Source organism: Epinephelus fuscoguttatus, linkage group LG19 (assembly GCF_011397635.1).
Source record: "Epinephelus fuscoguttatus linkage group LG19, E.fuscoguttatus.final_Chr_v1".
In the NCBI taxonomy this organism is placed as follows: Eukaryota; Metazoa; Chordata; class Actinopteri; order Perciformes; family Serranidae; genus Epinephelus; species Epinephelus fuscoguttatus.
The window spans coordinates 3,480,929-3,496,319 of NC_064770.1; the positions used below are offsets into that span (position 1 = coordinate 3,480,929).

A 15,391-nucleotide genomic window follows, 5' to 3' on the forward strand; every position below is an offset into this window, starting at 1 on the left:
AGAGGAGGAGGAAGAAGAAGCAGAGTTGCAGCCAGGTGAGAAGTTGAAGTAGTAGTAGTAGACAAACTTGTAGTAGCAGAATAAATACTTGCAGAAGTTCGGAGGAGTCTTCTTGGATTTTGGAGGGGTGGGGGGTCTCCTAAGATTTCTTAAAGAAAACAAAACAGGGTAGATATTGCAACCCCTTTTTTACTTAATTATTTGTGTATTATCATTAAAAACAAAATTGATAAAATCTTTTTTAAACATAATCCTACCCTTTTTTTAATCTGTTGCATATAACATAATTTTGTTAAATGTTCATGTTTAAATTCTCAATTTCTAGCCCTGTTACTCATGGGGGAGATCAGAATGGCTTGCAGAAGTCATGCAAAATATTCATGCTGGTAAACAATGTCATAAAAATGCATTTCTAATTTGCAATCATTGCCATTTTTTTGTCCCTAGAATAGGTTCTGAAAGATGTTCTCCCACTGCTGAATACCTGCTTTCTTTAAAAAGCCTCTTTCTTCTTGCTCCACATCCCCAGAGGTATAGAGTGTATGGTCTGCAGACTCTCCTTCCTCCCTTCCTCTTTCCCTCAGAGGGGGAGGGAGCTCCTCCTCATCCATCATGCCTTTTGAGAGAGTAGTTCACTGCAGGAGATGCTGTTTTGTACATGTTAGCAGCCACTTTGAGGGGATTAAAAAGTAGCTTGGATGATGATGACTTTGCATTGACATTGCTGCATGAAAAAAAATAAATCTGTGGTCTCTCACCCCCTTTCTCATTGACTCCTTCCGTTCTCTCTTCCCCCTTTTTTTAATCCATCCATTGTGTCTCTGACTGTCTTTCTGCGGGATTTAATTGGTTTCATTCATGCCATGCAGTTTTACTAAAGAGGAGGAGCAGCAGCGAGATGCAGGGAGGGGGGCTGTCAAGATACTGTAAACACTCGAGAGGGAAAGAGAGAGTGAGAAAAGGAGAAAGAGGGTCAATCACATTTCCGTTTTCAGTGACACCTCCTTTTGTTTAGTAGATGTTACGGAACGTTTCTTGTCTTTGAGGGCTTTTGTTCACCCCAGTTGATATGTTCATCCATCTGTCTGTCTTTGGGTTAATTCCATTACAAGGTGGATGAAAACTGGCTCTTTGACAGAAAATCTCAAACTGATCACTTGTTCATGAAGTCCCAAGATGTCAACTGTCTCATGGAAGATTCAGATTATACCAAATTCAGGATCGAGATCATATCAAATATACATGTGATATGGCTGATGTTTTCTGATATGTATGAGTAGATTTCAGCCTGCTGTTAGAGGTCCTGTAGCTCTGCAGAGATTAGCAGGGCAGCCTGTCCTGTGCAGCCCAGCACCAACACTGGATGGGACTCCAACAGAGCAGTTAGACATCACAATGGACCACCCCTCACCTTGCATAGTGCTTTGAATGCCAAAACAATGGCATATCCACTGGAAATCAACAGTTGTCAGTGAAGCTTCTTGAAAAAAAAAAAAAAATAGTAAAGCAAAACTCATAACATAAATAGCTGGCATCCTTGCTGTATGGTTTCCAAACCCAAACTGTCACAGGCCCTCTGGCTGCTACACTGGGTGCATCCATGCTGTGGTTTGCTCTGCAAAGTAGTTGAAAAGAGGTGAAAATGTTCTCTCTCCCCATCTTGAAATAGCTTTTATGTGATTAGAACCATTTTCTTCATTAGGATCATCACCCAAGTTGCATTTGAATGTGTCACATAGATGATGAAAAATGTTCAGGTCTGAGTGCAAGGGATGATTTCTGCCACCCGTCTTCTTTTTTCTCTTTCTCTCTATCTCCCCTCCTTTTTTTTTTTTTTTTTTTTTACAGTGAATCCCGTTGAGGAAGATGAAGAAGCAGTGGTTTAAAGTTCATTGTCTTCCTCTTCATGTAGAGAAAAGGGGGGGGGTGTTAGAAACTTAGCACTGAAAGGGAAGAGAAAAAGAGAATTAAGTGAGGATTTGAAGTAAATAAATAATGACTCGACCCTCAGACACCAGACCATGGCATAGATTTTGATCGTGCCATAATGAAGGCTGGTCAGAAAGTTAATTGAAGATTTTTCATGTGAGTTTAGGGCTTCTGATTCAACTGTATTCCAATCAGTTCTTTTGTCTCAGATTTTAAGTGGATTTAGTAACATCCAGGTCTGGTGCAGATCAGGGTCAAGGCCCATTTTACACATGTGGAATAATGCTGGTGGGTAAAATAATGTTTTCTTTGATTTCATAAGAATGCTCAGTTATATACACAGTTCTGGGGCCAGCTGCAACAGCTTTTTGTAAATTAATACTTAGCCTGATTCAAATGTTAGCGTTGTTTTACACATCACTATACTAAATGGGTTGCTTCTTATGAAGTAGTTCTTACATAGAAAATAGTTGTTACGAAACATTTTACACCCACTAACTGCTGCGTATAACTGTTGTGTACCTAACTAAACCAACTGACAAAACTTATGTTAGCCTGCTGATATATGACCTGTTTAAAATGAAGAGTAAAAGAGGTAATCTGGAGTATGGTTGACATACAACAATAATAACGATAATAATTTTAAAATACATTTTACTAAAATGACAAGATCATTTCAAAATGTTATGCCAATAATATTTGACTAAATTAGTAAATAGTCAGTAAGGTTAGCATAATCAGATGTTTTCCACGCATTCTAAACTATAGTGCTTTCGTAACAAATACATACATTTATAAAAGATGTATCTGGGGTGCCCCTTTGGGTCAGTTTTGGAAGCTCAGGGACAGCCGGTTAATTTCTGCATTTAACATGGAACCTGTTCTATCACAATAAACCTGTGTTCACAGGAAATTTATGCTTAGTCAGCATAACTACCTGGGGTTTGAGCAATCAAACAAATTGGCTACGTTTAAAAAAACAAAAAGGTTTTGTTTAAAATAGGTATGTTTTCTACATAACTTTACTTAGTAACTTAATGAGTAGTCTATATGTCAGGTAGCTTATGTCACATGACACGTATGTCACATTAGCCTTTGTTATGTTGTTAAAAAAAAACTTTTAATTTTGCACGGGATACAAATACTAGTCTTCTGGGATAAATTCCTGTGATTGTGTAATCCGCCACCCTGACATCCCTCTCTTTTTACACAGACTTTCTTGCTCTTTATGCTGTGGATGCTTTACATTACAATTGAAAGCCCATCTGTCTCAGGCGCTCAAGGGTGCCTTGTGAGTCCAAATCAGATGTCAACCACGATGCTGTATTTGAGACCTTGGGAATGAGAATGGGCTGCTAAAACTGTAATTTTTGGTTATGCTAGCTTGTGATGCTACATCACGTTTGATTGCACAGTACTATAGATGTAGCACTGTGGATGTTCCCTCGCAAGTGATTTACACATTACCTACAGCTTTACAAGCTAAGACATTTCATAAGCTTTAATGCTGCGACCTGATTTTGTAAACCACTAGTTTTGAACTAGTAATTATCAAGAGCTCAGGATTCAGTGATGGTTTTATTATCGCTGGTGCAACCCAACCCAGATCTATTGGTGTTGGCCAATGAGATGATTCTATCACAGATTCACATTTACAAGAGAGATTTAAGGAGACACCATAAGCAGAGTGGACAATTATTTTACCCACCATCACAGCAAAAATAAATTTAATCTTTCATCCAGCTGTTTTGATTTCCAGTTCTTCTGCTTAAAATGATTTGATTTTTAGATATTGACCTGTTTCCGAAAAGCCTCAAGATGAGGTAAGATCACTTTTTGTTGGTATACAGTACATCTCACATTTTGTCCATTTCCACATTAGAAGATGCTACATTTTTTTTGTTGTTGTTAATTTTAACAAAAAAAAAAAAAAAAAAAAATCAGCTCAAAGTCTGTTTAGTATCTTTTCCCAGAGATTTCAACCACAACTCAAAATTATACCAATCATTCCCATCGTTTTCAGTTTGTGACCTAGTTAGGGCACCTTGTCACGTTTTGTTGTCATGTTTTAGAATGTCTGTGAGTTGTTAGAAGTTCCACTACTAGGAGATTTCTGCATTCAACAGGTGGTTTAAGTGAGTTCAAATGAGTAACTGTTAAACGCTCAACAGTTTCAAACAAATAATCATCATCATCATCATCATCATCACTATTAATCATCTCATAACAACCCCTTTGATTTATACCCTGAGTCCTAGGTTGGAAACCACTGGACTAACCTACCTATCTATTTCCATCTTGACCAGCTATACAGTAGAATGCTATTTACACTTTGATACATTAACAACAGTAATCTACTAATTAATTATATGATAATATGTCAGTCAAGGGCCATTACTTTTGATACTTTATGTAAACTTCTGATGCAGGACTTCTACTTGTAACAGATTATTGTTACAGTGGTACTTTTAGCATCTGCATGTCAACTGAGCAAACTCAGTGAGATGTGGTTGAAAGCTCTAGACTGTAGAAAAAGCTAATAAATGGACATTGAGTTGATTTTTTTTTAAAAAAGTTTTGATACTTTATACAAAGCATGGTGCTGTAACCTTGGGACCTTGGGAATTTTGGCAAGGAAAAAAGCGCTCCGACTATAGACCGAATCACCATGACGTCGCATTGACAACAACAATCACTTCCGGGTAGACAACGGCCAATTGATTCAGTTGTGGAGACATGTAAAATTTGCAAAGCTGTTGATATCAGTTGTAGTTTTCAGCCATAACTGTAATGTTTAAAGATAGCATGGTAGTATAGCATAGTATAGTATAGTATAGTTAAACACAGTGGTCCAACCTATCTGACATTTCTGTTGTGCTTATTTTATGTACTGTGTTGCTTCCCTAATGTCTTTGATAAACCAAATCTACTGGCAATTTACTGGAAGCTAAGCAATGTAATGCTGTGAACGGGTCGCAGCAAAAGGTATTTTAGCAAGATAATAACACCCAACTAAATTAATTAATTAATTAAATAAATAAATAAAAATTCAACATCAGTTCAAGTCTACATATTTAGTGATCGTGATAGACCAGCAACTCCTTTGCTCTGGAAAGTAAAATGACTGTTTTTGTCAATGAGTTCTGGTGGCTGTAAGGTAATGGCTTCAGTTCTTCAAGGGGAACAAGGTAAAGTGGTGAAAATATTCTAAATACAGCATACACTTAAGGTCATATTGACTTTTTTTTAGGTGGCTAAAAACTAACCAACTGAGGCAGTGCCCCATTTTATTTTATGTCCGCGACAAGGGTGTCTTCTACCCGGAAGTTATTGTACTGGAAACATTGTAATTCGTTCTATATTATATTGCCTTTAGCTTACCGTCTACACCACAAGCGTACTGTAATATCAACAGATTCAATCCCAAAGATGCTGTTAGGAAAGAGGCCATGGGAGTTTTTGTCATGTTATAAATTAGATTTATAGTGTTAGCCATTGTAGAAACCATTCTTTCTTAAATATTGCTGCAAACTTTCCAAACAGAATCCTCACAGCATGGACCACTAATGTGTACACTGAAAGACTTCTACAATGGCAGACTGAGTGTTCCTAATCTAAACTCTTTTCCAGTGGTGCTCAGTGTGAAAAAGTTGTTTGTATTAATGTAGACTGTTGCAATATAATACTGTACACCAAGGCAAAGAAATGATAGGCCAAACACACCACTGAAGCAAAGAAAAGACACCATTGCAAAGATCGCCCAGCCCAACCAACATGCAAGTACACAGAGCTCGAATGTGACACACACTGATGTTTCTTTTTGTCTCTGTAACTCACTCATACAGATACAATCTAAAGAGGTCCTCGGGGGGCTGCTCAGTCCTCTGATGTAACAATTCTTAGGACACTAATTAGGAAGCTGATGAGATCAAGAGACATCAAGGTCACAAACTTTGTGAAACCAAGATCTCAAAGTTGAAACCAGAGGACTGCAGTCAACCAGGACTGGGCCGAGATCCAGACCAAGAGCTGAGAGTGGAACATCTCAGTTGGTGTGTCCTGCACATTAGACCAGACCTTGGTCAAATAATTTTAGCTTTTTGCTTCATCCCACTTTAAGTTAGACCGACAGGGTTTGCTGTATCAGGACAGTTTATTTCTAATTCATCTTGCTGTGGTGCAGTTTGTGCTTGCCCAAATGACAAAGTACAACTCTTGTGCACCTGTGTGGGATAAAACAAGCCGTAGCTGGTGTTTGACCCAGGTGTGGTTCACACAAAGACTACACAAAAAGGGAAAAAAAAGGGAAGGAAATAGAGTGCGGTACATAACACAAAAACACACATAACATAAAACAAAATGTCACACCAACAAAGAACCACACACAGGTGAAGAAACACAACACAGAGCAAAAACGGTGCACAGGAACAACAGTGAGGTACACATTCTTACATGGAGAAGCGATTTTGCTTCTTTCTTTCTTTCTTTCTCCTCATCACCACACTTTTCTGTCTTCCCCAAACTTTTCCTCCTCCATCTCCTCCCTCTGATGCTGCTCGGCTGACAATCCACTCAGAACACATCATTTCACAGCACATTTTTCCCTCCTTCCCTTCTACAATGTACCACTGCAGTGTTTTTCAGTCATTTAAATGTTCGTTCCTGTCTTCCTCCTTGGTGAAATCCAGTGTTTGGCAAAACTTTTTTTGTTTTTTAGGTGCGAAGATGCTCCAATTTTACTCAATTCCTTTTTGGTTTTTGCTGTGAGAGACTTCAGGGTGGGGGGACAACAGATGGTGTGTCTCACAGAAAGAGGGACACAGTCATTGAGGGTGGAAAGACGAGGGAATGACACAAAGAGAAGAAAGGAAGCACAGGTGGACTAGGAAAGCAAAATAGCATCTTTGAAGGTAGGGGCAAGAGCCGCAAAACAAAGCACATGGTATTCACTGGGACAGAAAAGAGAGGAAAAACTCGTCTTTTTTTCATCTCTCCCTTTTTCATACATACAGTACATCTTTGAGGAAACATGGATGAACAGGGGCACAGAGGGAGAGATTGATACCTGAGTTGTGAATGGATGGAAAAGAGAGAAATGTTGGCAACAAGGGGTAGAAAATTTAGAAATGTTAAATACGAAATTGAATTTTGAAGGGTGCCTCTGCAGTGTGGTTTCTTACTGAGTAGTCAATGCAACTTCTTCAAGGATCTTTTTGAGGCAAAAAATAAAATAGCAAACATGTCTTTCATAACATACACCACTAAAGCATTATTTTTTTTACATTCAACGCCAGAGTTTTTTAAAATAATTTGCTGTCTGTAATATCCAGCCTGGTGTCACAGAAATACATGAAATGGACACGGCTTCTCAGCAATGCATTATGTGATGGGGTGTATGAAATGTGTTAAAAATGATGTGCTGGCAACACAAAAACAAGGCCAAAGCAAAGTCAGTGAGAACCTTTTGTCTTGGTGGACACACAAATTAAGTATAAAGAGTGAAAAAGCCTGGGTATGGTGGGTGGGAGTGGGAGTGGTGCTGGATGGGTCAAACAATCACAGACTTTCAGCAGGGAGACTGCTTTTAGCTTGCCATGTGAAACCAAAAGTCAACGTAGTTACATGACACTGAGTAAATATGCAAATAACTAATAACTACTATGTGCAACTACACAAAGTAGGCTACATAAATTTACATTAAATATGTAATTTTAATCGAAACCACCGTTTTTCCCTAAACTTAACCATGTATTTTTTTGTTCTCTAAACCTAACCAAGTCATTGTCTCTCCCTAAACCTACCAAACTGTGACCGTTTCACAACAAAACTGCGACCACTCATAACAGACTTGTCATCAGCATTGTTTTTGTGTTGTCAGCGCATCATTTTAACATATTTCCTGCTCCTCACCATGCAATGCTTTGTTATGAGATTGTGTCCATTTCAGGTATTTCACATATTTTTTTTTTTTTAAATATTTTTTTGGCCTTTTTTTTAGCCTTTATTTGACAGGACAGATAAGCATGAAGGGGGAGAGAGAGAGAGGGCCACAGGCTGGAGTCGAACCCGGGCCGCTCCGGCAACAGCCTTGTACATGGGGCGCCTGCTCTACCACTAAGCCTCCGATGCCCTTTCACGTATTTTTTTCATGCTATTTGTAATACCTATACACAGCAACTGCTATGGTTAAGGTTAAGAAAATATTTTTGTTATGGCAAATAATGGCTGATATGAGACTCATAGGCAACTAAAACACTTTGTTAAGGTTAGATAAAGATCGTGGTTAAAAATAAAAGCTTGAAAATGAATTGCATGTCCCATATTGGATTCTGGTCTCCTGCCTGGAGATTTGATGCGGTACCTGCCCATCCACCACACTTATACCCATACTTTTCACCAATGGCAATATCCGCAACAATAAAGTAATTCAAAAGTTTTCAATGATCTCACCATTTTGACCATGCTGTCAAATGAATCTTTGACTGTATAACTAACAGCCCACTGGTTTACACCCGCTAACTTGGTTCCACAGGTATTATATCCAACAAAGTAAGTGATGATAGCATTCCATTAGCCTTTTAGTTTTTCTGACTTTTTACCTGATCTTGCACTTCATAATGGAATAGCCAGAATATGAGGCAAGACATTACTACTGAAAGAGTGGGGGTCATGTTATATCCAAGGACTGGACATACACATTTTCAAAACATCGGTTAATTTTTTAAATGGTGAGAGTATTGTAGGTTCCTACAGAAAGTGTTGTATTATGGATTGCTTGTAGCCTTGATGTTGCTAGATTAGCAAGGTTCTTTGAGTCCAAGCACTGAAGTCAGGCCAGCAGAGCTAACCTGAGCACAGTGTTTTGGACATTAAAACACACTTATACTTACATGGTGAGTATTCTTACATACGTTTACATTTAGTCAAGTGTAAATGAAACAAACAAAAAGAGCTGGGTTAGAGTGGGTTTGTTCAAAAGGGGCCACAGCTCAGTTTGCCCAGGGCCCCCAGTAGGTTTATCTGGCCCTGATCCTCATCTTTTGTGGGAGCTTGTAACGAATCATTGCATTCTCACATTGCAGAGGCATCCTCCTGAACTCACTACAGTTTAAATGCAAGTGTAGACAATAGAACAGGACAGAGGGACATAAACATGACATGGGCAGCATGAAGTTACAGACATAATGAAGAAGCAGACAAATGAGACCATGGACAGGGGCATTTTGGTGAGGAGGTATCTTGGGAGGAGGATGGTCTGTCCTCTCTCTTGCAGAAGAGGAGTTGAGACAATGATGGAAGAAGCTGGATTTGTTTTTTTCATGTTTTAGCATTAGTTCACAGTTACTGCTTCTTTTTGCATATATCTGATAAGCACAGGGCTTTCTGAACAGTTCTCTGTGAAAAGAGAGGCAAAAAAAGAAGAAAAAAATCATAAACTACGATTGTTAATATGTTTCTCTAATAAGTCTCTCAAATTCGATAAGAAAGCAGCTATACAAGACCTACTAGAAACATAACCCCTCCCTGTCCTGCAAAAATAAACTTTCCCACCCCCACCCAGCCCTGTTACAGTACCTAACTTGGTCTCTTCGGACCAATAGCATCATAGCATTTTGGCATGCATAATGTCAGCACGTCCCACCTCTTCTTGCATTCAAAGAGGTGAACATTTTTTGTCCTGCATGCTTTGTTAGTGCATATGTATGCATCTTAACACACACATCCATACACACACACACTCTTAGTAGTCTAAATGTTATATACACATTCATTAAGCTTGAGACTAAAATCTTATTAAACCTCCTCAAATTATTTGTCATATCAGTATCCTTATTGCTTGCAATGGAACCCCATGCAGATTCATATGCAACGCAAAATTTACATATGTACATCATCATGACAAAAGCGACCAATCAGCAGTGGCCTAAGGGAAAGTGACAGATGCACTCACAACAAGTGGACATTGGAAAGGGGGAAGAGGATGAGGAGAGGGTGAAATGTTGAGAAATGATAGATCCAGTAGAGAGACTGAAATATGTGTGTTTATGTATGTATGTGTGAGTGTGATTGTGAGTGTGTGTGTGTGTGTGTGTGTGTGTGTGTGTGTGTGTGTGTGTGTGTGTGTGTGTGTGTGTGTGTGTGCCTATGGTGCATGTCTAATAGGACTGGGGGTAAAAAGATTTTCCAACTGGGAATTTAATCCTGAACTTCCAGTGGATTCAAATGTCTAAATAATTCATTCATACATGAATCAGGATTGAGCTAGACTCCTGAGGAAAACTGGGAACTGGTGCCTGGCTTGAGCATGAGGCTAAACAGGAAACAGAACCCTGCATGATCCAAAATCAGGGTCACATGTTTAAAGGAACAGCTCATGATTTTGGGGGAAAAATGCTTCTTTCTTGCAAGGTGAGATGAGGAATCTATAAAAATCTCAGCACAGAGCTAGCGCCAGGAGGCTATTACATTAGCGTAAAGACTGGAGGCAGAAGGGAATCAGCTAGCCTGGGCCTAAAATGTCTATAGTCATGCATACCAATGACTTTTAACATCACTAATTAACATGCTGTATCTCTCCTGTTGCGTGCATAAACAGCTGTACATTGTCAAAATGACATTGTGGTTTTACGGGGAGATACCATTTGTTCGTGCATAGCAGCCAGGATGTGGTGACTTCCTGAAGTCTTGTTGTCACTGTGAGGTAGCTCATTTTTACATCTCAGCTCTGTACATGCCAAACAAATTAGATATAGCCTAATGCATATATATTTTTAACATATCCTCATAGAACGGTTAATACAATATCCTATGAATCAGTACCCCACGAATGACGTGACGTACATTATTAACATAACGTTACAGCTGTTAGGTTTGCGCAAATAAAATTGCTGTGGTTAGGTTTAGGAAAAGAAACACAGTGAGGATGTATCTTGTAATGACTCAAAGCTGACACAGTTCTGAACAAGCGTCTCCTGGGGAAAGTCCTAGGGAAAACTCTGTGGTTTTGTGACCCATCCGCCATCCCAACCTGCGCCCTCACAAGACCATTTGGGACCGCTTCCTCGTTTACTCCGGTCAACGCATTGGTAACGTGATTGTAGGCTTCCAAAATACAAGGGTTATGCACCAATTACTGGCTCATGATCACATACAATATGTATATTTTTTTTGCATTTGGGCGGAGCCAGACTAGCTATTGCCCCTTGCTTCCAGTCTTAAATCTAAGCTAGGCCAATCACTTTCTGGCTATAGCTCTAAAGTGAATAGCGGCCAGGATGCAATGACTTCTTGAAGTCTTGTCATCACTGTGAGTTTGCTCATTTTTACATGTTTATTCTGCACATGCTAATCAAATTAGATATAGCCTAAAGTGTATTTTTTGTATTTGGTCAGATCCAGGCTAGCTAGCTACTTCTCCCTGCTTCCAGTCTTAAATCTAAACTAGACTAATCCCTTTCTGGCTATAGCTCCACAGTCATTAACATAAAGTGTTTTTCCCCCAAAATTTTAAACCAATTCTTTAAAAAAACAATTATATGCTCCTCAGGCAAAGTCTCCTCATTTGGTGCTCTCATCTCCCAACACCCCCAGCTTCAACGTAAAAAGTAACAGTTGGAGATACCTCGAAGCACAGAAACATTCCTCTGAATCCTTACAAGATGAACAGCACTTTAGAAACTTCCTCAGCACATTTAATTGGTTCTTGTTTAGGCATATTATTGCCTGAACAGTTCACTGGGTAGTTAGTGATACTTCTTCTCATCTGAGAATCTAATGCAAATCGAAGGGAATGATTTCCTGCTGGCTTAAAGCTCTCTGTTACTTTCTGGTGGGAGAGAATTAAGGAGAGAGCGAGAGATGAGGACAAGGGATTTAAAACTTAACCAACAGACACATAATTACTGTCGAAAACAATGGATAAGTCAAAGACATAGTTCTGAAATCAATTACATTTCTGAAACATCAAACAATCCCAGTTTAAAACAATAAGGACATTTATATTAAGGGGGACCCTTGAACTTAGATTAATAAAACAATAAAAGGAAACTCTGACAGAAAGATGACATTATCATGTGATCACACATATTGTTAATATCAAAATTAATCTGAAAGAAAATGCATTCTTACGAGTTCACATTTGTGCATCTTAGTACAGAGGTAGATGCAGGTCCGGACACACGCGCGCGCGCGCACACACACACACACACACACACACACACACACACACACACAAACATCAAGGTGCACACTCGCGTGCAGCAAATACAACAGAACTGAACAGAAACACAGATCTAACCACCGCTGTCTCTTCTCTATCTACATTGCATATTTCTATGTTTGTCTCTGCTGACATGTTCTCTCTCTTCTTCCCTTGCAGTGTTTGTTGTTCACTCTTCTTCCTCTACCACGGGCTGTCGCTCCAGTAGCCGTTCACGGTGCCTCCTACTGAGCAGTTGCAGCCGAATAAAACAGAAAAGGTGGACAGACAGAAGAGGAGGGGAGAGGGGGGTCGGGTAGGGTTTAGGATGGACAAAAAGGGAAAGAAAGAGAAGCCAAAAACTAAAAATATTGCCACTGGCTGCTGAGTCACACTGGAGTCAGTGCAAGTAGTAACGCTGTTGGTGGTGGTGGTGGTGGTTATGGTGGCAGGATGAACTCAGACTTCTCACACTCAGGCTGATCTGCAATGTCCAAAACTTTTCCAGATGAAGAGAAAGCCAAAGCCAAAAATTAAAGGAAGAGTTCAACATTTTGGAAAAATGCTAAATTGCTTTCTTCCCGAGAATGCTGCAAGAGGATGAATATCAGTCTTTTGTTCATGTAACGAGAGCAGAGCTGGAATCAGAATGTGGTTAGTCTAGTTTAGAGGCTATCAACAGCTAGCCTGGCTCTGCTCAAAAACGCATCTGGCTGTTGATCTTAATACTTTTAGCACATTAACACAATCTCAACCACAAACTGTCCTTTGTCTTTACATTTGTGCACCATTTAAAAAGACAAGACACTTCACATTATTTAGTCAGCTTTGCTCATTTATATTGGACAGAGCCTGGCTAAGTGTTTCCCCCTGCTTCCAGTCTTTATACTAAGCTAGGCTTACTGCATCCTGACTCCGTCTATTAATACACAGATATGAGTGTGGCATCAATCTTCTCATCTCACTCTCAGAAAGAAAGCAAACAAGCTTTATATGTGCTGTTCCTTTAGCCTTTGCTTATGACTAAATGAAAGCACAACAAAGAAATGAGAAATGAGAAATGACCATCCCTTTCTTCTAAAATTTGCACCTTATCCTTTTCTTGAAAGCAGAGGTGAGAGTGCGTGGAGGGCAGGTGAGGAGTGTTGGTGTGTTAAAAATCAGACCCTAATGCTCTAGCTTCCATGATGCCTACACTGGAGTTCTTTGTGAGGCTAAAGGTAAAAGTTCATATGTATATTCACCTACGTTTTCTCTATTTTCCTATAGCTGTTTGGTCTATTTATTTTACAAAATGTGTTTCATGCTCCAGCTCTGCGGTGTCGAGTCGAGCAACAATACAGCCAATACCAACTCTGCTCCTCTGGCATCCCCTTTGGCAGTGATTCCCAACCTTGTCAGCTTGTGATCTTTAAAACAAAGATGCCGCAGATTCTCAAATCAGAGCCATACCTTAGACAGAGGATACTGAGGTAATGTCCTCTGTGTTTGGGGATTTTTGGCATTCAATGAATAAATAGTAGTGATTCCAGTATTTTGTAACTAGAATCAGCATCAAATATTAATACTTCTTTCAGGTAAATAAATTTAACAAGTAAATAATTTACAATACATTTCACACCAGAATTTTGGCTGTGAAACTTTCTTCATCTTCATGCTGGGAAATAACATTTACAGACTATAAAACTGAATAAAAAATTGAATAAAAAAAATTAAAAGTAGTTTACTTTTAGTTGATCAGTGTGCTCATGAAAAAACCCAAGTGGAAACACATCATTTTCAACACCAAAAAAAAAAAAAAAGACTGAAAGATTGCAAAAAAAGTTGGCTAAGGTGAGAAAGTTGGTAGCAAGGTGAGAAACAGACTTAGGGAATAAACCATGAAGCACGTTAAGCATGTTACTCAAGATTCCACTGGAGAGACGAAAAACATCAGATGTTTCTGGATCGATCAGGAGACTGTAACCTTCCTCACATTAACACAAGAAACAAAATACAATACAAACAAATACACAAAACAAACCTGACTGGAGAATTTGCTTGTTATCTCAATGAACCAACCCATAATATTTGTTTCATAGCAGCAGATGGAAACGCACATTGAATCACATTTTCTTTTTGCCAATTTTGTGTAAAATTCATGCTGCATCTGGATGGGATCTTGACTAGAATGGGGTTGTAATTATCTGTAAAATGGTGACTCACATGGTGATATCAGCATAATGTGCAATTCCACAATGGAAATGTACATTAAATTTACATTATCCTGAAATGTACATTATATTATGGAGCTTCCTATATATAATATTGGACATCTACAGCTGCAAATTAAAATAGGAGGTGATAGAAAAAAATCACATTTTCATGTATCAATAAATATATTTGATAATATATATAATCTTTAATATATATAATCTTTTAATTATCTCTCAACTGCTGGTTTATTTTTGCAACTCCTGAGGTTGGGAATCACTGTCCTATGACCTGCCTCCCACCCTGACAGAGACATACACGCTTCTTGCCCCAGCTGTCCGTGGAATTAAAAAAATCATTTTTCATCAAGCTCTCCTGCAGTACATACTGTGGATGTCTGAGGAGAGTCTGAAGCCTGACGAGGAAGCAGGAGAAAGACAAGGAGGGGATGCTGCTGCTGCTTTCATAAGTTAGTCATGGAGGTGATCTGCTACCTAATAAAACACCTTCTCTTCTTGCTCCCTGTTCTAAGAGCTACAGTGAGAACAAACCAACTAAATTTGCACATGCGTGCAATAGAGGTTGTTTGGTCTCAATCTAACACAAAGAACTAAACCTTAACAGCCTACATGGCTTTTTTCAAAGGTGCCGAGGTGCTACAGTTTGGGGTATTTCCTTTTCAGAGATATGATTTTTACTTTAAGTATACAAAAATGTCTTCTTTTCTTGTCTTCTTCTTTTTTTAATCTACTTGAATGTATAACGTATGTTCTTATTCTGGAGTCTCATGTAAAAACATGCATGCTGCAGTAATATGTTAGTGTTTGTGTGTTTGAATGTATGCATTGTGAGGCTTATTATTAGAAAAGTCTCTTATTAATAGCTACACTTAAGTATTGGTCTTAAAGCATTGAAGTGCAAGTGCAGTGTCAAGATACAGGCAAGAAGTAGCACAGGGAAAGCTAGAGGTAAACTAACTCAACTATCATATCAGTCTAAACTAACCTAGACTCTATCCCTGTTAGTAAGGCAGGTGTGTTAGTGTGTGTTTGTGTATTTTTGAATACGTTT

The 15,391-nt window shown here is 38.9% G+C and overlaps 1 protein-coding gene across 5 annotated transcripts in view; it reads right to left on the reverse strand.

The window, feature by feature from the left end:
* Positions 1–1,918: 1,918 nt before the first annotated feature.
* Positions 1,919–15,391, reverse strand: part of LOC125878816 (potassium voltage-gated channel subfamily C member 1-like) — a 159,448-nt gene continuing 145,975 nt past the window's right edge. The window contains exons 5-6 of one of the 5 annotated variants that reach the window (XR_007447793.1): positions 6,382–9,324; positions 1,919–1,943 (exon numbers count right to left, since the gene is read on the reverse strand). Coding sequence is in view for 4 of the 5 variants with exons in the window: in XM_049560218.1 (XP_049416175.1) it covers positions 9,260–9,324 (65 nt within the window). In the remaining variant the exon portion in view is untranslated. Of the gene's footprint in view, positions 1,944–5,606; positions 9,325–11,941; positions 12,376–15,391 lie in introns of those variants that run through there. The other 4 variants (XM_049560221.1, XM_049560218.1, XM_049560220.1 and 1 more) reach the window with 4 other exon arrangements.